This window comes from Miniopterus schreibersii (genome assembly GCF_964146895.1).
Source record: "Miniopterus schreibersii genome assembly, chromosome: 4".
Classification (NCBI taxonomy): domain Eukaryota; kingdom Metazoa; phylum Chordata; class Mammalia; order Chiroptera; family Miniopteridae; genus Miniopterus; species Miniopterus schreibersii.
This window is the reverse complement of record NC_138105.1, coordinates 9,703,580-9,724,564: the sequence shown is the minus strand read 5'-3', so window position 1 is coordinate 9,724,564 and position 20,985 is coordinate 9,703,580. Positions and strand designations below refer to the sequence as shown.

Genomic DNA, 20,985 nt, shown 5'->3' with positions numbered 1-20,985 from the left:
ACAAAAGACCTAATATGATATAGGCTACATTATGAGTTTCAGAAAGTTTTTAATCTTCCTTTTGGAGCATGACAAAATGTATCGTTCAATTCTTTTTTATGTGTTAATTGGACCGAGCCCTGGCTGGTGTGGATCAGCTGGTTGAGCATCATCTCAAGCATCTAGAGGGTGCAGATTCAATTTTCGGTCAGGGTACATGCCCAGGTTGGGGGCTCAATCCCTAGTAGGGGGCGTGCAGGAGGCAGCCAATGTATGTTTCTCCCTTTCTCTCAAATCAATAGAAACATAAAATCTTATTAAAAAGATTTGGACCGGAGAATTCTGCTAACTTTAAATTGACTGCAAACACTGTGGAATAATCGGTCCCTTTCACTGAACAATTTCTTCACGCTTATGGGAGGCACTGAGAATCTATCTGAAACAGGACATTGTGATGAGGGAACCTAACACAGACTGGCAACTTCTCCCTCTTCCCCAAAGCCTTGTTTGGCCCATGCTTCCAGTCTGCCAGTATCTTAACTAAACCTGCAAGCAGCACAGCACAGGAAGCACCCCGCCCTGCCATCAGAGAAAGATTTTCTACAAGTCAGAAAACCAGTTTTTTATTTCTAAAGCTCTGTCTCATATTTCTAGCGGGTGCCGATGGTCACCTGCCACACTCGCACCAGGTTGTCTGTGTAGCCGGCAAAGAGAGTCTGCAAAGGAGAAACGACAGGGATAGGTCAGGGCCATGAAACTGCAGTTCCACCAGTGCAGCCACAATGGCCCTTAAGATCCCCACTCTTCTAGCTACATGATTATAGGTGGTGATTATTCCTAGACGAAGTAACAGCTGGTAAATAAGGATTTATATTCTTGTATACCGGTCAAGTTAAAGTTAACTGAAAACAGGTAATCACTGTCCTCTAGACCATAATCTTTCCTCCAATGCAGGAACATGTACTCTCTTCACTGGCACAGCTAAATAGGTCCTCCCCAATCATCCTAATGCTGTCATTTTACTTCATGTCAAAGACGCTGACCTTGTAATTGGCATACGAGACACACTAAAAGCAGATAGGAAGAAAAAACAAGGTAGGAGCTGAGTCACCTGAGGACACATCCACTTACCTGGCCATCAGCAGACCAGGCCAGAGAGGTGCACTGGGGTGGCTCTGCCTTGCTGCTAGTACTGATAACTTCTTGCTTCAATTCATCTACAATGATCTTGCCCTCTAAGTCCTGGGGAAGGAACAAAACAGGGGTAAGGAATCTCTCAGCACTTTAATGCCACTGACAAACCCCCAAAACTGACAATAGAGGTCCCTTCTCAAAAGTCCCCTTATAACTCAGTCATCTCAACAGGAAAATTTTTGCCACCCCTGGTGCCACTTGGCAATGCCTAGAGGCATTTTTGGTCATAAAGGGAGTTTGCTATAGGCATCTACTGGTGAGACAAGACCAGGGATGCTGCTAATCATCCTAAAATACACAAGACTACCCCCCACCCCTTCAGTGAATTATTCAGACAAAAATGTCAATTGTGCTGAGGTTAAATAAGCTACTAAAATTGGCCATCCCTTTTAGTAGGCAAAGATATAACCATTGCAAATCCCAACCCCAGGAAGTTTTAACTAGCTTTTTCTGGGTCTCCACCAACACCCCGACAGCAGTTGTCCAGGAAATCACATTGTTGCCCTGACTTAGAGAGTACAGCTAGGTACCTGGCCTCAACTGCAACCCATACTCACCCAGATCTTGATGCTGGGGCCAGTCGCAGCACAGAGCCAGTAGCGATTGGGGCTGAAGCACAGGGCATTGATGATGTCCCCACCATCAAGAGTATAAAGGTGCTTGCCTTCATTGAGGTCCCACAGCATGGCCTGGCCATCCTGGGAGAGAGGAAAGGTGAGTCAGGGCAATGTGACCTCTTTCAGATGTTAATACCAGCTGTCTCAAGATTAATTACCCCACTCCTGTATCCTGAACTTCCCAAAAACTAATGATTCAAGTAGCAATATTTATCTGTGTGCCTTTCCTTTAATGCACCACCTCACCCACCAACCCTAAGAGCCCATGACTTCTAAATCACTATGATCATTTTGGAAAACGAGATCCTAATCTCATCAATAGCTTCAAGAAACCAGATTTATAGAAGACGATCTTTTTCTTTTAAACAGTATACCTATCTGTATCATTTTCAGAAAGTAATCTTCAGAAACATTTATTCTTGGATTGCTATCTCACTGTCTTAGTATTCTTTCTAAGACACTGTCCCCATTGAGTAGGACACTCCTGGCCCCTTGAGTACCTTGCCTCCAGAAGCACAGAGGGATCCATCTGGAGAGACAGTCACAGTGTTCAGATACCCTGTGTGGCCGATGTGATTCGTCTTCAGCTTGCAGTTTGCCAGGTTCCATACCTAAATTTGAGGTGGTGGTGGTCATAGGTGAAGAACCTGGCTCTGTATCTGCCAGAGTCAAAAGAGCTCAAGTCAAACAGAAAGGGCTTTTATACCTTGTTTAAAAGTATTCCTGGATATGGTGGCCATATTTCATTCTATCAGTGACCTCCAAAAAAGTCTTGCCCACTTATGGACAATCAGAATTAAAACAGGTAATGAATATAGTAAAGGTACATGTTAAGGTAAACATCATTAGTTACTTTAGGCTCATCAATTAACTACTTTAGACCAACTAGCAAGAAGAAAATAGTAAACTGAGGGACAAATCTTTCAAAGTTGGAGCCTATGACCACCTAGGAGACAGTGGGAACACATCCCAGCTGGAAAAGACCCTACACCCTGGCTGTAAGCTCACCTTGACCAGCTTGTCCCAGCCACAGGACACGATGATGGGATTGCTGCTGTTGGGTGAGAATCGGACACAAGACACCCATTCTGAGTGGCTCTCATCCTACAGATGAAAAGGAAATTAGGGGAAACCATCTTGTCCCATGAAACTCTTGACCTCTACCCCTCAGTTATAATGTCAACCTTGTTTTCACACTTCCAAACCCAAACCTTCAAGATCAATGAAACCTTTAGCAAATGAGGCCTGAAATCACCATATAAGGCCTAGGTTAAAAAGGGTATAAGAGAACCTTAACATGTGCCTTCACTTTACCTGGACAGTGTATTTGCATACACCCAGAGTATTCCATAACTTGATGGTTTTATCTCGGGAGCCAGAGACAATCTGCCGGTTGTCAGAGGAGAAGGCCACACTCAGCACATCCTTGGTATGGCCTACAAATCGGCGTGTGGTGGTGCCCCTGAGAGGAAGGACTTGGTCATTGTCTAGACAGACTTTGCAAGCATTCTTCCAGGCAGACTGTTTCCTTGGCCTTGTTCCTGCCCAGTGGAGCTGTATTTATTCACATAACCCTGGACACGGCTCTGTACACAGCAGGCCCTTGGCTAAGGCTATGCTAGAGAATCCCTTCAGAATTGCAGGACATGTCCTCACTCCCACATGGGGATTGGCTGACAATGTCGTCTGTCATCACCAGGATCCCTCATTATGCTCGACTATCCAAACACTAAGCTCCCAAGACAGAACCTGCTCAAACTCTTGCCTACTCTTAATGGCAATATCTGGCAAAATTGCTCAACCAGACCACTCCTCAGCACCTCTGCATAACTGAAAGCAACAAGGAGGGTGGTCAAACAACCCCAACCACCCGCTCTAGGTGATCTCTTGACTTACAATTCCCACAAGGAACCGGAGGGCCCATGGGAAACCATCTTCCAACAGTATCTACCTTCTTTCTGCTGGCTTTCCCCCAATGCCCCAGAGCTAAGTGAGCAGCTACTTGCGTTGTGAGATCCCAGAGGCGAAGGGTTCCATCCCAGGAGCCAGAGAGGGCAAACTGGCCATCTGAGGAGATGACCACGTCACTAACAAAATGGGAGTGACCCCGAAGAGCGCGTTGTGGGATGCCGTAGTTGGTCTCATCCCTGGTCAGCTTCCACATGATGATAGTCTTGTCTAAGGGTAATTAAAACAGAAAAGGAAACTCAGTGAGTAACCTCACAGGCCACTTACCTACTGGACAATCCAGGATGCCTTAAGGTCCTTGGTGGGTCTACAACCTAACAGATTAAGAACACTTAGGGAGGGGAACTGCAGGCTATGAGAGCATTACCAGCCAAGGCCAAGTGACTCACTATTCAAGACAGTCAAGTAGAGCTAAGCCGTAACGTGAGAATTTAACTTAGGTGTGCACAACTTGACCACGTTATGGATGCCCTTTTCTGAGACTGAAACCAGTTCAACATCTAGTTCAGTTTTACCTGCCACCTAATTCAAAACTCTGCAGCTTGGAGGTGGGAAGACTAGTTGTGGGCTGCCAAAAGTGCTGGGACTAGGGAAGCCTTTACACGCTACAGAATGGATCCTTTTACTGAAACCTGTTTCACTCAAGCCTTCCGATTAAGCACCAGAGGTGATCCTAAAAAAACCCTCCGATCATCTTCAAGTGTGGGTGCAAACGAAAGGCACAAGACGCTTCCAAACGCAGTAAGGTGCAGAGATGAGAAAAAAACCGAAGACAGAAAGGGCAGGCTCAGGCCAGCTGGGGAAGAAGTTACGCATGGTCCCCTCGGTGCCCACCCGCTTCCCACTGAGCAGAGGGCCGGGCGGCAGCTCAGAAACAGCCTCTGGATCTCAGCAAGGGCACTCAGATGGCATGTTGGTGTCATCACCGCACCGCCCGACCGTAGGCTCCCGGGCACACTTAAACACACCCGTGGGGAGACGAGCAAGAAATTAAAAAGCCCCCAACCTGCAACCCTCCTGGTAGCCACTGGCTGATGTCTCGAGGTCTGCATCCCGGCTGAGGCCTAGGCACAAGTCCGCACACCCCTTACACCCAGGGTTTTTCCGGCCGCCAACACGCGTGCCACTGGCCCAGCCACGCGACGCGTACGACCTCTCTTATACTCCCCAACCCTCCGCCCCACATCTCAGTTCGTACCTCGAGAGGCGGACAATATCATGTCCGGGAACTGGGGAGTGGTAGCGATCTGGGTCACCCAGCCATTGTGGCCCTTGAGGGTGCCACGAAGGGTCATCTGCTCAGTCATGACGGCGGCGGGTGCGGGTGTCGCCGCAGCGACGAGGATGGACTTGGATACCTCAGAGAGAGGAGCAGCACAAGTAGCACCGCCACGGCCCTGCCGAGGAAAAGAGAGAGCAGCCCCCGCCGGAACCGGAAATCCCCGCCCGTTCTTGCAAAATGGCGGCCCCCACGATTCAATGCTGCGCAAGATGGCGCCGCCGTGTAGAGCTTAGGGCGAGGTGAAATAGCAGGACCTTATGGTCCCTTCGCCATGCCGCATAATTTCGTAACGCGTACAAAGACATTCAGAAACCAACAGCACCGTGCTTAAAAATGCTCCTCGCACGCTTATTGGGACGTGATGCCTAAGAAGCGCAAGAGGGACGTGCAAGGTAAATTGCCCCGACTGCCTAGAGGCTTCTTTGTTCCTACGGGCTACAGCGCCACCCCGTCCCGTCCGCTCCGTGGCTCAGATGGCAACGCACGGGGATCTTAATTTCGAGGTGGCAATTGTAACGGTGGGCAATGCGAAAAACACGTATCACATGTTTAAAGTCTGCTCAGGAGAACCAGTAAACCCTAAAAGATTTCCACGCACAGGGGGCGGCTTTTCCCTCAGACGCTTGTGTTGGATGGTTTTGGCCGAGACACTGCGTGTCTGGAAGGACTTAGCCCACGCGGACTAAGGCAAGAACGGGTTATAGCTGGAGCCGGAGCGACGAGAAGCGGGCCTGTGGCCTCCGCTCGGCCGGGGCGGGAGCGCGGACAGCTCTGCGGACGCCGAACGGTACCGAGAGGAAGGAAGGGCCCCGGGGACTCGGGCCGACAGCCGGCTCCGGGCCCAGCCACTTGACAGAAAGGCGGGAAGGACGTTCCCCTGACAGGTAAGCAGTGTAATGCGGCCCCGGCTGCCGCGGGCCTCCCTGTGAACCTCGCGGCAAGTGAAGGTGCAGTGCCTCCCGCTGCCGCACATCCCTGATGCGAGACAGTGCTGGCAGCACCCCCCAAAATGCTTATTTTTATTTATTTTTAAAAATCCTCACTTGAGGGTATGTTTATTCATTTTTATTTTTAAAAAATATATCTTTATTGATTTCGGAGAGAGGAAGGGAGAGGGAAACATCAATGATGAGAGAGCCGTTGATCCGCTGCCTCCTTCACGCCCGATTGGGGATCGAACCTGCAACCCGGGCATGTGCCCTGACCGCGAATTGAACCGCTCAACCTTTTGGTGCAGGGGATGATGCTCCCACCAACCGAACCACCGGCCAGGGCTCAAATGCTTTTTTAAAGGGCAGGGCACAGACCAGGATGATGGCAGACATATCATCTAGGCAAAATAAAGGGAGAATTATAGGTATTTACTTTTCTGTTTGTAACATATATTTAGTTTCAGATATGTGAAATGAGATTGGAAACTATAGTACCCACCTCACATTGTGTTGTGGAGAGTAAATAAATTAAGATTGGTAAAGCAGCCCGGCTGGCCCTTCCTCTCTCTGAAATCAATAAAGATGTATTTAAAGTAAATAAACAAAAATATAGTTTAAAATATATATTTGCCCTGGAGCACACTGTGCCAGTGAGGGAGAGGGAGAAGTGGAATATAGTGGACTTTGCAGACAACTAGAGCATACAGGATTTGAGCTTTCCACTTTGGGGTTCTCCTCCAACCACTGCCTGGCCTCTCCTTTTTTGGAGGGGATACTGGCAGGCCACAGTGCCTCTGAGGGACTTGAGCCAAGGGTGGTGTCTCTCCAACCTTGGAGACCACTTTGGGTGTAGCCAGGAGCAGGGATGGGTAGGGCATCCTTTCTCACTGGGATCCAGCTGGAGTTAAGCCCCACCCACACCTGCTTCCCTCAGGGGCTCTGTGACTCCCTGCTAGGCATACAGGCCCCCCACCTGGCCCAGCTCAAGGGCTCCTCACTCCCCTCAACCAGGAATCATTGGATTCACTCTCTGTCAGCAAAGAAAGCCCAGTTCCTTCCAGCGGGGTGACATCCCTCAGCTGTGGGATGTCTGAGAACCAGCTGTGCCTCTACCAAGTCTACCACCTGCCTAGGCCAGGTCTTCAGGCCTTTTCTTTCTCAACCATCTTTTCTCCAGCCTCTTGGCAGTGGAAGCCTACTGGACCCACCTGCCTTTGGGGAAGATTCTGGCTGTATTCAGAGCCTCCCCCACCCCTAGACACCCTAGTACGCAGAACCCTTCTGGGCTGGGCTCAGTCCCACCACTCCTAGCTGGGAATTCAACTGGGTCTCACCCACTTCTGTTAGAGCCCCTGGGATTCCCCCCTCTCCCATGTCCCCACCTCTGTTCCAAAAAAGGTAAGAATCCCTAGAAGAGACTGGAGAGGTTCTTCTAAGGAAGTCCATCTCAACATTCCTTTTTTGGAGGGAGCCCACAGGACCTGCAGAGCTGGAAGGAGCCCCTTGGACTTCTTGTCAGAGGCCCACGATCCCTTCTCCAAGGAGCAGAGGCCTTCATCCCCTTCTGCCAGCATTCAGGAGAGATAGGTCTTCCCTTGAATGCTCAGGTGAGGGCTATGGTAGGTGGTAGGAGCAGAGCTGAAGGAAAGGAAGGCCCACCTTATCCCCCTTTTTTAGAATCAAAGTTTCTTTAAAGTCTCAGCCCAGGTTGCCACATCAGGGAAGTGCTCTTTGACCTTAGGTCTCGCAGCCGGGCTCCTTTGTTTCATGCCCTTAGAGTGTTCTGAGCCTTTATAACACTTATCCGAATTTGCTGTTGAACCCCTCAAGTGCTCTGAGGACAGGGACTGGTCTGTTTCTGCTTACACACTGCATTCCCAGCACAAGGCAGAGGGTTTGGCATGTGGAAGACTCTTAATCTTGGTGGCCAGCCTCAGACTTAGTAAAGGGCGCTGGCTAATGAGAGGGTGGATGTACCAGGAAGCAGGATCAGCACGGGGTGGGGGCGGGGGGTGTATAAGTGGTATGTTTGGGAAAGATGGTTTCAAGAGGGAAGGTGGGAGAGAATTAAACCTGAGGTAGTATGCTAAGGATTTTGGACTTTGTCCTCAAACCTAAGGACTTCCTTTTTAGGATTCCCATCCCTCTCCTGCCTAGATTTGAGTTTGCAAAAAGGCATCTGTTGTCACAGTGGAGGCTAGGTGGGAGTAAGACTAGAAACAAGAAGAGTTCCGAAGCCAGACAGGAGGGTCTCTAGGAGTGAAGGAAGGGACTGAGGACTTAACCAAATCCTTATGAGTTAGGGGTTGAACACCTCTTCCAATCCATCTTCTCCCTTCTACCTTCACTCCAGAGTCTAGAATTGCACTGTATATAAAAATTACTTAATGATTGAGGCCTAAAGAATTAAGCTCAAAAGGTTGGTGACAAGGAAACATGGGAGTATGATTATAGTTCGGTCCATTCTTCCTAGTGAGAGGTGGGGATGTGGCATTAAATTAACACCGGGAACAGATCTTACAAGAAATCACGTGCCATTTTTTTCTTTTCTCTCAATAAAGATTCAGTGTCCATCTTATTCAGAAATCTGAGATCTAATAGCTCCCCCCAGGAAGCAGATCCTAAGGCATTCTGTTGGGTCTTCCCTGGGAGATGGACTGTGGGATTCCCTAGGCTTTGTGTGCTTTAGCCAATGTGCAGAGTCAGAAGCTGTGGAAGTGGGCATGGTCCAGGCAGGACTCTTAAGAAATGCAGGGAGAAGGCAAGCTTCTGGCCTTGCTAAAGGATTTAAAGCAGCATTAGGTGATAGAAATAAAAGTTGACCCAAGGTGCCTTTTCTGAGTGTTTTTTTACCAGGAGGAGAATTTCATATGAACTAGGGTCAGGAGAATGTATTGAAATGGAACCTTGAGGCTGGTTAGCTTGCCACAAGATATGAGGGCTGAAGGAGACTGTATTCCCTGCTCACACTTGGGTTATAAAGCCAGAGCCTGCTGAGAAATTCCATTCTTTGCTGTAGTGGGAGAGGGAATTCTGTGTGCCTAGGAAATGGCAGATAAAAAAGGGGTATGTGGCTTCCAGGGAGCCTCTTCCAGGCCACCCAGGACTCCCTTTGTATTTCTTGGCCCTTCTTGGTGCCAAGTGGTATTTTCAACCAGAAGGCTCAGACCAACTCTGGACCCAAGTACATTAGGATGAGGGAAAAGGTCAGGAAGGCCTAAGTATGAACTTTAGTAGGTGGGATAGCTATGGAGGAATGAGCCTTCCTGTTCTTTAATACAAATCCCTAAGATGTCCATTTTCCCCCTCTGGGAAGGGGAGAGGTAGGGCGAAAAGTACTAGCTTAGAGGCCATTTCCTTCCACTTTGCAGGTCTCCTGATAACAGAAGCCTTGTTGCTTTCCCTCCTATATTTCTCACATGCAAGAGATGAGCCATTTCCCCAAGCACGTAATTCTCATACTGTACATCTGAAGACTCTGGTTTGTGGGCCAAGACTGTTATTAAAAGTGTAATATATCACCACCTTTAGCTCTCATGGTCTCTTCAGCCCTGTTCTTCCTACACCTCTCACTTTTCTCATTCACACTGTCAGCACAAACTGCTTTCCCCTCTAGGACTTGAAGACCTCACCATCCTCTGTCAGGATTTGCTGTGAAATGAGAAAGGGAAGAACCCACTAACCTGCTTAATATTAGGTTTTGCCCACATCAGGCACCAAATAAAACCTTATTTATACTTATATCCTTCCTGAGGACCCAGCCCCCCAGCTTTTTCCGGGAAGGGGATAATACAATTTGTTTTTTAGCTAATTTCCATTAAAACCATCACATCCCCCACAAGTGAAACTGGCTCAATACCATTTTGGTTAGGTTCTTAAAAAATACAAGAAAGCCTTCTTTAAGTATTTTTTCCTTTTATGCCTAAAAATGTCACCTTGCAGCCTATCTCTCCTGATTGGGAAAAGAAGTTGCACTCGTGTTTTCATCTTTCCTTTGGACTTGCTATACTACTCTTTAGGAAGGAGCGGAATTCAACTTGCCTTTGCATAGAACTGTACATTTCAATATGATTTGATAGCCACTCACCAAGTATAACTATTTAAAATCAATTAAAATTAAATACAATTAAAAATTCAGTTCCTGTGTTGCACTAGCCATATTTCAATAGCTCAAAAGTCATATGTAGCTAGTGGTGCCTACTGTATTGGACAGCATAGATTTAGAACATATCCATCAGTGCAGAAAGTCCTTTTAGACCTGGTACAGATGACTAGTACTCCTGCTTCCCCCTGTAATCTCATTTTATCAGTTAATAAATATTTGTAATAACTTCACTGTTACAGGGTAACTTTCAGAGGGGGTCAGGGATTGGAGGTGGGAAATAGCAAGGAAACTATAGGTCCTATAAAGGTTTCAGGAGGCATGGCATAGTGGCCAGAGGTTGATGGCCAATAGCAGGGGAGTCTTAGCTTTTAAGGAAGTACTTTAGGGGCTGATGTTTATGTCTATCAGCTCAGGGCCACCCACACTCTTAAGTAGACAGGCTCTGGTCTTATGTACTAGTTCTGCACAATACTTAAAAGACTGCCCTATGGTCTTGCTTAAACTGAGGAGCTAAAATGACTGCCTTTTATTTACATTTCTAGATCTTGATTTCATATGCTGCTTTGTCATTGCTCTGTTATCCCAAGTGGCAGTGACAGAGGCAGCTCTAATGTTTAAAAAAGGCTTGTTGACCTTGCCACCTGCATGCCAAGAGCTGGGAGAAGTCTGGGTCCTATCAATTAACGTACTGGTGTTAAGACTACATTTAGTAAGGGCCCAGCTAGGTGAGAGTTTTCTTCCACTGAACACTTTTGAACACCTATGCCAGGCACTGGCTGTAGGGCCTAAGTGAAGTGATCAGTGGCTATGACCAGTTTCCCTGAGTCTAGATCAGTGGTTCTCAACCAGGAGTGATCTTGTACTCTCTCTCCCCTGACATGTCACCTGGCAATGTCTGGAGACATCTGTTGTCACAGCTGGTGGAGTGGTGCTACTTACAGCTAATGGGTAGAGTCCAGAGATGCTGCTAAGCATACTACAATGCACAACCCTCCTACCACCACCAAAAAATTATCTCACTCAAGTGTCAATAGTGCTGAGGTTGAGAAACCCTGGTCTAGACCACAACATGGACCAGTTATTCATTCGAAGACTAATCATGAGGTCCAGACTCAGTAGGATAGTAAAGCTAGCAAGTGTCTGATAAATTGGGAAGAAAACAATGAGGAGTTGATAGAACAGTGGCCTCCATATAGCTAAAGGGCAGGTATAACTAGAGTGTGTTTAACTATACCAGAAAGCTAAGAGCTAAGGTCATAGTGCAACTGGAGTTGAGGATTTCAGATATGTAGCAAGTCTGTGTGAAGATGAGTCCCCGGTACAGCCACAGAAGTAGAGAGGAGCAAGTTTAAACAGTCTGACTTGTGATACAGCAGTCAACAGCCGAACCTAGTAGGGAAGATATTCAATAAACAGATGAGCATCTGGTGGATATGAATATACCAGTTTCTCTCAACATTTTTGTAACCCACCTCTACTTATATATTTAAAAATCTTACATTCTCCTTCTAGTGATATTTAAATTTTCACAACTAAGTATCATGACTAAAATTAATCCAAAAAATGGTAATTTTGGAAGGCAAAACTTTATTAGATGATGTGATAACCATGTCACAGTTACACCTTAACTTTTTTTCCCGGGTGGTGTAGAAGATGCAACAAAATGCTGTTTTAACAACACTCTTGCACTGCTTCTCCTCACAGCTAGATATAGCAGGAAAAAAAACCCCAACCTTTTATAATGTAAGGGAAAAAAATGGAATAACAAATGGAATGAAGTATTCTATCTGCTTAGACGTTTTACACCCAAACTTCTCTAGAGTATCTGGAAGTTGCTAGTAAAAACAATCAAGACTTTGAGTTCCACAAAATCCTTCTTAAGTTCTTCCAGTGAAAACTGAACATCAGTGTGAAACACATTCTTCCCAAAAGCTACCAAAGGTAGGTCTTAAGAAAAGGGTCAAGAACACATCTCCCAAAAATAGTCCTGGATATTTTGCTTTTTTTCTTGAAATAACATTCATGAATCTGGTCCTCAAAAGACTGACCAAGAAAGATAGACACTGTTAGCATGGGTTTGCTCTCTGTATCTGAATTTTTGGCAAGTTTTGCTTGAAGTATTTCATAATGAGCAGTGACATTGGTGTTTGCTCCTTGGCATTTCAGGGTCAGTGTATTTTAAACTATAACATGTTAAATTCTGAAAGTTTTAGTTTTTAAAGTACAGATTCTTTTGTTGGTGTTCCAAAATCAGGATTGTTCTATCATTGGCGTTCCAAATTCAGTTGTTCTGTCCATAAATTCAGCTGAATTCAGTTCTTTGACAACCAGGGAACCTCAGTATGTAACAGAAAAAACACTCCAAACAGCATTCAGATCTTCAAAACCCAAGGCAAACTGGAATCAAATGTACTGTTTTTCATACATGCTGACAGCAAGGCTGAAGATTTCCTGTAGTCTGTGGGCAGATCGATGGAATTCTATGCTTGGCGTTGACTGTTCCAGTACATCCTGAATGCCGAATTTCTTCAATTTTTGCCAAAACAAAACAACAGATCTAAAATATGCCATTGCTGTAGTACCATCAGTGAATACTCCTATAATTTCCCCCCAAACTCAGTTTATTTAATACAGCTTCAAAAATATTGTCTTTAGTGGTCAAGTACTTGGTTTATGAAAATAGCACATGGTTTTTAAAGCCTAATAATTGTGATGAAAAGCAAAGCACAATTTTCTTTGTCAGTAGATTCATCTTAACTATTAGCAAAGAAGGATGAGCTGATGTTTTTTAAAACCTGAAGAGTGATATGCTGTCATTCATTAATTCATTGTTAAGACTGCAGAAGTAAGTGAAGAAATTCCGGTATTCCTCAATTTCCTCTTAAAGTTGTGGCAGTACTTGGAATGAAGGGTTTCACAAGTTTCTCCATTTTTTTCTCCTTTGCAATTAAAAGAGTTATTTAATATTAAGCTTTCATGGCCTTTGAAGATTCCTGTTAATATTCCAATATAGTCCAGTCTTAAAGCTGCAGAGAATTGTGCTTTGTGGAACACTCTACTGTTTTTAATGGTATAAATTTAACAGTGTTTGGCATGGTGTCACTGCCCAACACTTTCAGATAACATAACTGGAGAAGCTGACCCTATCTTCTACATTGTAACGTGAATATATACTTGATAAAAACCTCAAAAAGAAATTGGCTGTCATCTTTAGCTATGTCAAAGGACAAAACAGATAAACAAGGAGTACTGATGATGGAAGCATCTGGTCCCTCTTGCAGAGCGATGAATGACTTTACAGGTGGCACCTGGGTGGCAGGGCAATACAGGCATCCAGTTATGCCTGATCCCCAGTAGGTGAAATTCTTTGTTCATTTTCTTTTTATACACCCATCTGCCGCCTAAAACCTGACACCATTTAATGGTGCTCTTGGTCAAATCTAAAATGATCTTACTTTCATAATCCTCTGATTCTAGCTTGAAGAGTCAAGACGAACTCTAACTCATGGGATAGACAAAAAAGGAAGATGTAAATAAGTTTTCAGAGCTAAAAAGCCTCTTATACAAAATTAAACTTTAAAAGAACATTGACCTCGGGGGTTGGGGGTGGGAAGAGATTAACCAAAGAATTTATGTGCATATATGCATACCCATGGACAAAGACAAGGGGGTCATCTGTAATACTTTCAACAATAAAAATTTTTTAAAAAGAACATTGACCTTGAAACAATATAACTGTCCTGGATATGCAGTAGTATAAATGAACACCTGTAGTTTCTTGCTCTCTCTACTATAACTCCCCATACCCTGCAATGCTGATATAAGTTGTGGAGGGAGGGGGAGAGAATGCCATTCTCTCCTATTCCTAAAAATCACTGAGTAACAGCTCTCTACTCATAGCCCCTAAAACTAAAAAGCCTAATCACTCCAAAGTAGATAAAAAATTTGTGTTGAATTAGTAGCTGACAATAGAGAATTCACTGTAACCAGCACTGTGATTGATAATGTATAACATGTTAAATAAACCATTATACAAAAATAGTTCCTTATATAATGTTAACTATTAGAAACTTCTTCAGTAAAATTCTAAATCTTGCATTCACCATTGAAAGGAAGTTACAAAACTATGTACTGTATAAAGAGTGAAAGAATATGTCAGTTACTATCAACTTACATAAAATAATAATTTTTTCTCTTCAGTGTAATTCCTATATTTGGCAACACCATCTACCTAAGTTCTGGTGTATGTTTGAAAGTAAAAGTTTTCTTTTAAATATTCTATATTTCAAAAGAGATTATCCCCAATTTCTTTAACTTGATTTGCTGTTTATAAATAATTTTCAGGTTTCAAATGAGTGTTTTATCTGATCTCCCCAGTTGAAGAGACCATCTCTTTTCTCTTGTTTAAATTGGCTTTTAATTAAAATTCCAATTTCAAATCCTTTCCAGAAAAATTCTAGCAGAGGAATGAAAGGTTACCTTCTTTCCTCAGCTTCAGTGTACTAAAACGCAGAAGTATATAGTTTCTTCTGTAGACAAATTTAATTATTACCCTAGTGGAAAGCATGGTGCTTGGGTTTGTCCTTAAAGTCAGGTTAGTATGATGGTTGGTAGTGATTTGTAGTTAAGATTTGTGTCTTAACTGTGCACTTACCAAGTTACTATAAAATGGGGGTGATGATGTCTAATATATGATCTGTTGGTGTTTTGACTGCAATCCAGAGTAAACAATACCTTTTACTCTGAGACCAAGTATACACATATGTACATATCATTTAAAAGTTTTATAAAACAATACTTACCCTTCTTATGTGCTCCATGCACTCTGATATTTTTGCTTTTGCCCAAATAATGCGGGGCATGACCCACTTATTTTAAGACCCACTAATTGTCAAAACCCATAGTTTGAAAATCACTGCTGTAGGAGAACATGAGGAAATACATTTTATAAACTGTCAAGCACTACTGAGATGTGAGCAGCTGCTATTGAATATCCTCCAGGTTAAGACTTTTATGGGCCTGAGTACAACCTCTCCTTCCTTGGGTATTGCAAGGGGTCACATCCACCTAGATTCAGGTAAGAAAGAGTATTCACACTGTCATTGAGTCAACTCTCTACTACTCTAATACTTAGAAAGCAAGGCATTAACCAAGTCAAAATCCAAAGAAGGGAAGACAAATAGGAAAGTCAAAAAAGTGCCTTACAGTTTATAAAATACTTTCACACATGATTTCTCTTTTTAAACGTTTCTATTTATTTTTTGAGAGAGGGAAAGGGAGAGGGAGAAAGAGAAACATCAATCTCCTGCCTCCTGCATGCACCCCAACTGGGGATGGAGCTCACAACCTGGGCATATGCCCTGACCAGCAATCAAACCAGTGACCTTTTGGTGCACAGGATGATGCTCAACCAACTGAGCCACAGTGGCCAGGGCACACATGATCTCTTTTAATCATAATAAGACTAGGGAAAAAGTAAAGTTAGCAGGTTGAAACCTGCCCCAAGATGAGACAGTAAGTGGCAGGGCCAGGTCATCTGATCCTAAGTCCTTCACTCTTGCCACTACAATACCATGCCAGGAAAGCAAAGTGATCAGGATATGAGGTTGATATTGATCTGCCAAAGACATATTTGTCCTGCCTTTCTCTACAGGGAAAGTGGGCCCTACTGAAGGTGGGGAAGCACCCCCAAATTTTGGTAGTGAGGCATGGCCAGTTGCTCTTAATAGTATAGGACTCAAACCTGGCATTTCAGTTTACCAGTTACTGTTTGACACTGCTTGTGCTCTGAAGTCTTGATGTCTATTGTCTTCAAGTACTATGGCTTTCCATTCCTATGTGTCGAGTCCTGGCTTCGTGCTTAGGGACAGACTCAGGACTCACATCAGATGGAAATTAAGTACTAGGGGTCTGTCACCTCTACCCTTATACTTAGGTAGACTGAAAGGGAATGACAACAGTGGTCACCTTCTGGTAACTAGTGTCTTTGCTCAGCTTCCTCTGGGAAAGCCAACTGGCCTTAGTCTTTGTCTACATGTGCCCATCTCTCTCCAGTATGCCCCCCAATTCCTCACAAAAAAAGATTAAATAAACTAACAAGTACCCATCCCTCTCAGCTCTTGTTCAAACCCCCATATTCCCTTAAGCCTCTCACCTTGTACTCCTGCACCACCTCCTCCAACGGCACCACGCTGTGCTGCTTGTGGCTCCTGGATTCTCGACACACCACACAGATGGCCTCTTTGTCTACCTCACAGAAGAGCTTCAGGGCTTCTTGGTGTTTGGAGCAGACACCTGTATCATTCCCCGGGGTCCCTGGATACGGACAGGGGCACATTTGGCGAATTATCTGGACCATGTTAGCCAGCTGCAAGTTGGGACGAAAGCTACGACTTGTGAAGCTCCTTCGGCACTGGGGGCAGGTGAACAGCCGTGGAGGGGCCGGGGGAGGGGGCTGGTGGGTGTCGGGGTACAGCTCTTCGTCCTCGTATTCTTCCTGTACCTCCTCTTCTCCGAAGGCGTCAACTCTCAGGTCATGTCTCAAGCCTTCCAGGTAGTAGCCACGACCTTCCTCCTCTTCCGGGTCCCACACATAGTGCATGTCCCAATTCCTCATGCCACCGTCTCCGACCCAGGGGTCATCATCCTCTTGGTCCTGGAACAACTCGTCAGCACTCTCCTGGTACAAAACCTCTCGGACGGAGCTGCCCCATCCACCGATGGCCCCCAACGCCGCCTCGTCGTCGTCCTCCCACTCACCCTCCTCTTCGTCCCCGTCCTCCTCTTCCTTGCCCCACAGCTGGGTCACACACCCTCGGCAGAAGTTGTGCCCGCAGCCGATGGACACGGGGTCCGTGAAGTAGTCCAGACAGATGGCGCACACCGCCTCCTCCTGAAGGGTCTGCACAGGGTTGCGAGTGTTGGGATAGCCAGCCATCTTCAAGCGCTGTCGGCAGGCGTGGAGGCGTCCACTGGGAGTCGAGGAGCGGGGGCTCCGCAACCTTCCTCCTCAGGCCCTCAGAGAAGCCTTGCTCCCCCCTCTTCCGCTCTTCCGAGCTCGAGACGCGAAGGCCCGAGGACCGGGCTCACGCCGCGCTCCGAGGGCAGCGGGGGCCGAACCAGGCCGCGGCCCCCACTTCCCCTCGAGTGTCAGCGAGCAAACGCAAATCCCACCGCGGTTTTCGCCTCCCTCCGACTTTGCCCAACCAGGCGCCCACCTCAGAGACCGGCTTTCCTCATCCCGCGGCTCAGGCGACTGAAAATGACGTCGGCCCTCTAACCTACCCGGGAGGGGCGGTCTGGGCCGGCGGCGGACCGCGTCTCTATGGTGTCCCCGGAGCCGCGCCGCCGGGAGCGCCCCCGTGCGTCCATCTGCCCCGCGCCAGACGCGGCTGGGGGAGGAGGCGCCGGGGCGGAGGGACCAGCGATGGACGCTGCTGAGCCGCCTTAGCCGCGCTCGGACCGTCCAGACACAGGGTCCGGCAGCCGCCCGGGAGAGCCGGGACCCAGAAACGGGCCTCAGCGGCGGTGAGTGCAGCCGCCAGCTCGAGCGCTCCCAGCCCGAGGCGGTGGGGGAGAGGCGCGGGCCGCGCGGGACTGAGCTCGCGGTGACGCGGAGTGGCCCAAGGTCAGGGCATCTGTCTGGGGTTTATGTGCCTCCAGCTTAGCTTTTCAAACCCATGCACCCCTCTCTTGGTATCTGCAGAGCCTCGGCCGGCGAACCCTGACTTCTCGCTCGACATTAGTGTGTGTTCGTCTCCACGGTCCCGCGACCCCTCGGGCACTTCACACTCGCGCGGCGCCAGCTTCTGCCTGTGCTCTTCCCTCCTTCCCGCCTTAATCCTCCCATTCACCATCCGCTCACCCATCACGCCTTTTTCATCCTTCCATCTAGCCATCCATTCATCTTACGCATGCATAACCCACCCATTCTTTATCCGTCCACTTTGATCTACCCACGTAATAGAAACAAACAAAAAAATGAGTAAGACGTAACTAGCCCCCTCAAGGAGTACAGAGTTATAGGTGTGTGGTCCCCCTTCATCGAAGGTTTTACAAGGTTTTTCTATTTTTACTTGACCCTCAGTCAGAAGTACACTGCACATATTGATCCAATACAGACTTGCACACGTAACAGAACATTTCTGGAAATTGTTCTTATGGCATTCAAGGCTCCCTGATATGTTCTGTTTTATTTTAGTAAAATGCTGTTCAAGATCCACTGGAGTGCCTGGCCGGCGTGGCTCAGCGGTTGAGCATGGACCTGTGGTCCAGGAGACTGCAGTTTGATCTGGTCAGGGCCCATGCCCGGGTGGTGGGCACAGGCCCGGGTGGCGGGCACAGGCCTGGGTGCGGGCTCCATCCCGGGTGAGAGATGTGCAGGGGGGCATCAGTAACTCTCATCATTGATGTTTCTATCTCTGTCTCCCACACCCTCCCTCTGAAATCAATAAAGATATATTTAAAAAACAAACAAACATCCCCTGGAGTGATTGCACCCCTCACTAGCTGGCCACTGTTTGCTTTGAGGAACATCACCTGTCCTAATGGAACCTTCAACACACCCTGGACCCTTCCTCTCTCCCTCTGGGCCTGAACTTGAAACTATAAGTGTCACAAAGCAAGGGTGGCACTAACTGCTGTCCACTTTACACCCAAGTTCTCTATCAGTGCTGAACGTACAGCAAGTGCTCCCTACAGATCTGCCGAGTACATACATGAATCAAGTCCCACTGATTTTTATCTTCTCAAATTTAGGCCTTCCCTGTTCCTGCCATTCTAGATCTGACCCTATCAGCTTCCACCTGATCAAAAAGTTTCCTAAAGGGTCACTTGCCTTCATTTCAGTCCATCCTGCAACCACCAGAACCATTCATCTGAAACGGCAGTCTGGCACACTCATACCAGGCTTTTGCCTCTGTCTTTGGACATGTCCTCTTACCTAGAAGGCTCTTGTATCAGGGCTTCACCCAGATATAATTCCTAAGTATCCTTCAGGTCTTTGTCCAGGCATAATCTCCTGAGGGAGACTTCCCCAAGTGCGGCACCAGGCTGTGTTAGGATCCAACTCTGTCGCTCTCTGTGTGACCTTGGATTAGTTTTTTGAATAATTTTTTAATTACAGTTGATATTCATTTAAAAAAAAATCTTTAGTGATTTCAGAGAGAGGAAAGGAGAGGGAGAGAGAGAGATAGAAACATCAACGATGAGAGAGTCATTGATTGAGCCCACAGCCTGGGCATGTGCCCTGACCGGGAATCGAACCCCGATTGCCTGGATCCTAGGTTGATGCTCAACCACTGAGCCACGCCCGTTGATATTCAATATTATTTTATATTAGTTTCAGGTGTGCAGCATAGTGGTTAGACAACTATATAATTTGCAGAATGATCTCTCAATAATTCAAGAAATTAACCCACTTGGATTAGTTTCTCAGCATCTTTGGCAATTTCCTATCTGCAAAATAAAGATGATAGTAGCACACATGTGATGGGTTGTTGTGAAGTTGGATTAGCTGCCATCTGTAAAGTGACTGGAACAGTGCCCACTGAGGTTATCTTTGTACCAGCATCACCTGAGACTGCATTCCTGTCCTGTACTAGATGTGCCTTGGAAGAAACTCCCCATCTTCTATTTTCTCCCACTTTGAATAGGGTCAAGTGATTGGGACCCTGTGGTGAAAAATAGCCCATCATGTGTCATCCTAATGGTTCTGAGAGCCCTATGTCTGGAGAGGATGGGAGTTGAAACCTAGGCCTGACCTGTCTAGGACAAGACACCTATCCATGGGGTTGTTAGGAAACTAACAAGTAGACTCCCAGTATACAGTCTGGGAGCCTTCTTGGAGGTCACAGTAGAACCAGAGGAGCCACAGGGATAGTGGGGAGGGTGTGGGTGGGGAAATCTGAGCAATAAGAACTGGAACTGAGTTTTAAGGCTGGAATACTTCTCCAGCACTGAATGTAGGTTCTGACCTGCACATAGAGGAGGATGGGGGAACAAGCTGGAGAGCAGATGGAGGGAAGAGGGAGGGCTACTCAAAAGCAAGTTCCTGCCTGCCCCCGGGGTGCTGAGCCCAGGTGGGGAGAGGGGCAGCTTAAGGGGAGAGCCAAAGGAAGCAAGTGGGAGAAGATGGTGAGAAGGCTAGAGGGAGCATCTCGAAGGAACTTGTGATACCTAAAGGAACATAGAGTGGACACCCATTCTCAAGAATACCTAAGTGAATGAGGATCTGTAAAGCTCAACACCTGTTTTATCTTCCTTTCTCTTCTGAATTACCTCTCCTCAAATCCAAGTGGCAGCTGGGAGATGGGCTTTGTTCAGATTTCACAGTGTGGTGAAGCTTAGCTAATCTTTTCCAAGGTATACGGGAAGCTTGGTTTTAAGCTCTCTTGCAGCCCCCACATCTCCCAGCAACCAGGCACACTCTTCTATTTGCAGGAGTTCTGCTAGCTTTCTCCTGAACCCAGCTGAGAGCTGTGGGTTGTCAGAGCAGGCCGCCTGGCATACACAAGGCCCCAGGTGCCACTGTCTCAGGGCACTCAGAAAACGGCAGCAGTGGAGGGCAGTCCGGCTGGCCTAGCAGTGGTGATGGCTGCCAGTGTATTTTACTCAGGACTCTGATTTTAGAAAATTTATCCATGGGAACAGCAGCCTTTTTAGGCTGGTGAAGCCCATAGAAGAGTTCCATTGGAGATGATTAAATTCCATTTCCTGGTGAGGAGGTAACCCCTTGGCACACAGACACTGTGGGGACCATTTGTCAGAGGTATCAGAGAGGTAGTCTAGCATGGGCTAGGTCACACAGCAGTTGGCAAATTTGGCTCCCAGTTTCTTTTTGTAAGGCCCAAGAGCTAAGACTGTTTTTTGAATTTGAAAGGGTTGTAAAAAAGGGAAAACAAAGCCTTG

At 46.6% G+C, this 20,985-nt stretch overlaps 2 protein-coding genes and 1 long non-coding RNA gene across 9 annotated transcripts in view; 1 reads left to right on the top strand and 2 right to left on the bottom strand.

The window, feature by feature from the left end:
* Positions 1–586: 586 nt before the first annotated feature.
* RACK1 (receptor for activated C kinase 1) lies at positions 587–5,485 on the bottom strand. The gene is made up of 8 exons (XM_081135623.1): positions 4,957–5,485; positions 3,797–3,968; positions 3,105–3,252; positions 2,799–2,894; positions 2,291–2,401; positions 1,731–1,871; positions 1,111–1,221; positions 587–695 (listed from the first exon to the last, which is right to left on the bottom strand). Exons 1-8 carry the CDS (start codon positions 5,063–5,065, stop codon positions 630–632), a joined length of 954 nt encoding a protein of 317 aa, XP_080991749.1. The 5' UTR covers positions 5,066–5,485; the 3' UTR covers positions 587–629.
* LOC308556436 overlaps positions 5,243–20,985 on the top strand; it is a 34,224-nt gene continuing 18,481 nt past the window's right edge. Inside the window, exons 1-2 of one of the 2 annotated variants that reach the window (XR_013998704.1) lie at positions 17,451–17,604; positions 18,278–18,370. This is a non-coding gene — a long non-coding RNA (uncharacterized lncRNA). Of the gene's footprint in view, positions 5,925–17,450; positions 17,605–18,277; positions 18,371–20,985 lie in introns of those variants that run through there. The other variant, XR_013998703.1, reaches the window with a different exon arrangement.
* Positions 6,114–17,359, bottom strand: TRIM52 (tripartite motif containing 52). Of its 6 annotated transcripts, XM_081135628.1 has the most exons (3): positions 16,232–17,330; positions 6,472–6,539; positions 6,114–6,370 (listed from the first exon to the last, which is right to left on the bottom strand). In XM_081135628.1, exons 1-2 carry the CDS (start codon positions 17,012–17,014, stop codon positions 6,501–6,503), a joined length of 822 nt encoding a protein of 273 aa, XP_080991754.1. In that variant the 5' UTR covers positions 17,015–17,330; the 3' UTR covers positions 6,114–6,370; positions 6,472–6,500. The 6 variants fall into 6 exon arrangements, with proteins under 6 accessions (XP_080991754.1, XP_080991751.1, XP_080991750.1 ...); XM_081135625.1 differs by lacking the exons at positions 6,114–6,370; positions 6,472–6,539 and adding an exon at positions 9,874–11,466 and having other exon boundaries at positions 16,232–17,334; XM_081135624.1 differs by lacking the exons at positions 6,114–6,370; positions 6,472–6,539 and adding an exon at positions 11,645–13,385 and having other exon boundaries at positions 16,232–17,359.

Coding starts and splice junctions, on each gene's coding strand:
- TRIM52 (XM_081135624.1), bottom strand. CDS start 17,014: ATGGCTGGCTATCCCAACACTCGCAACCCTGTGCAGACCCTTCAGGAG. Junction 13,386..16,231: donor AGGTGGTGCAGGAGTACAAG/GTGAGAGGCTTA, acceptor CCTGCCACCCAG/GTGCCACCTGTAAAGTCATT.
- RACK1 (XM_081135623.1), bottom strand. CDS start 5,065: ATGACTGAGCAGATGACCCTTCGTGGCACCCTCAAGGGCCACAATGGC. Junction 2,402..2,798: donor GCTGGGACAAGCTGGTCAAG/GTGAGCTTACAG, acceptor CCTCAAATTTAG/GTATGGAACCTGGCAAACTG. Junction 696..1,110: donor CCTGGTCTGCTGATGGCCAG/GTAAGTGGATGT, acceptor TCTCCTTTGCAG/ACTCTCTTTGCCGGCTACAC.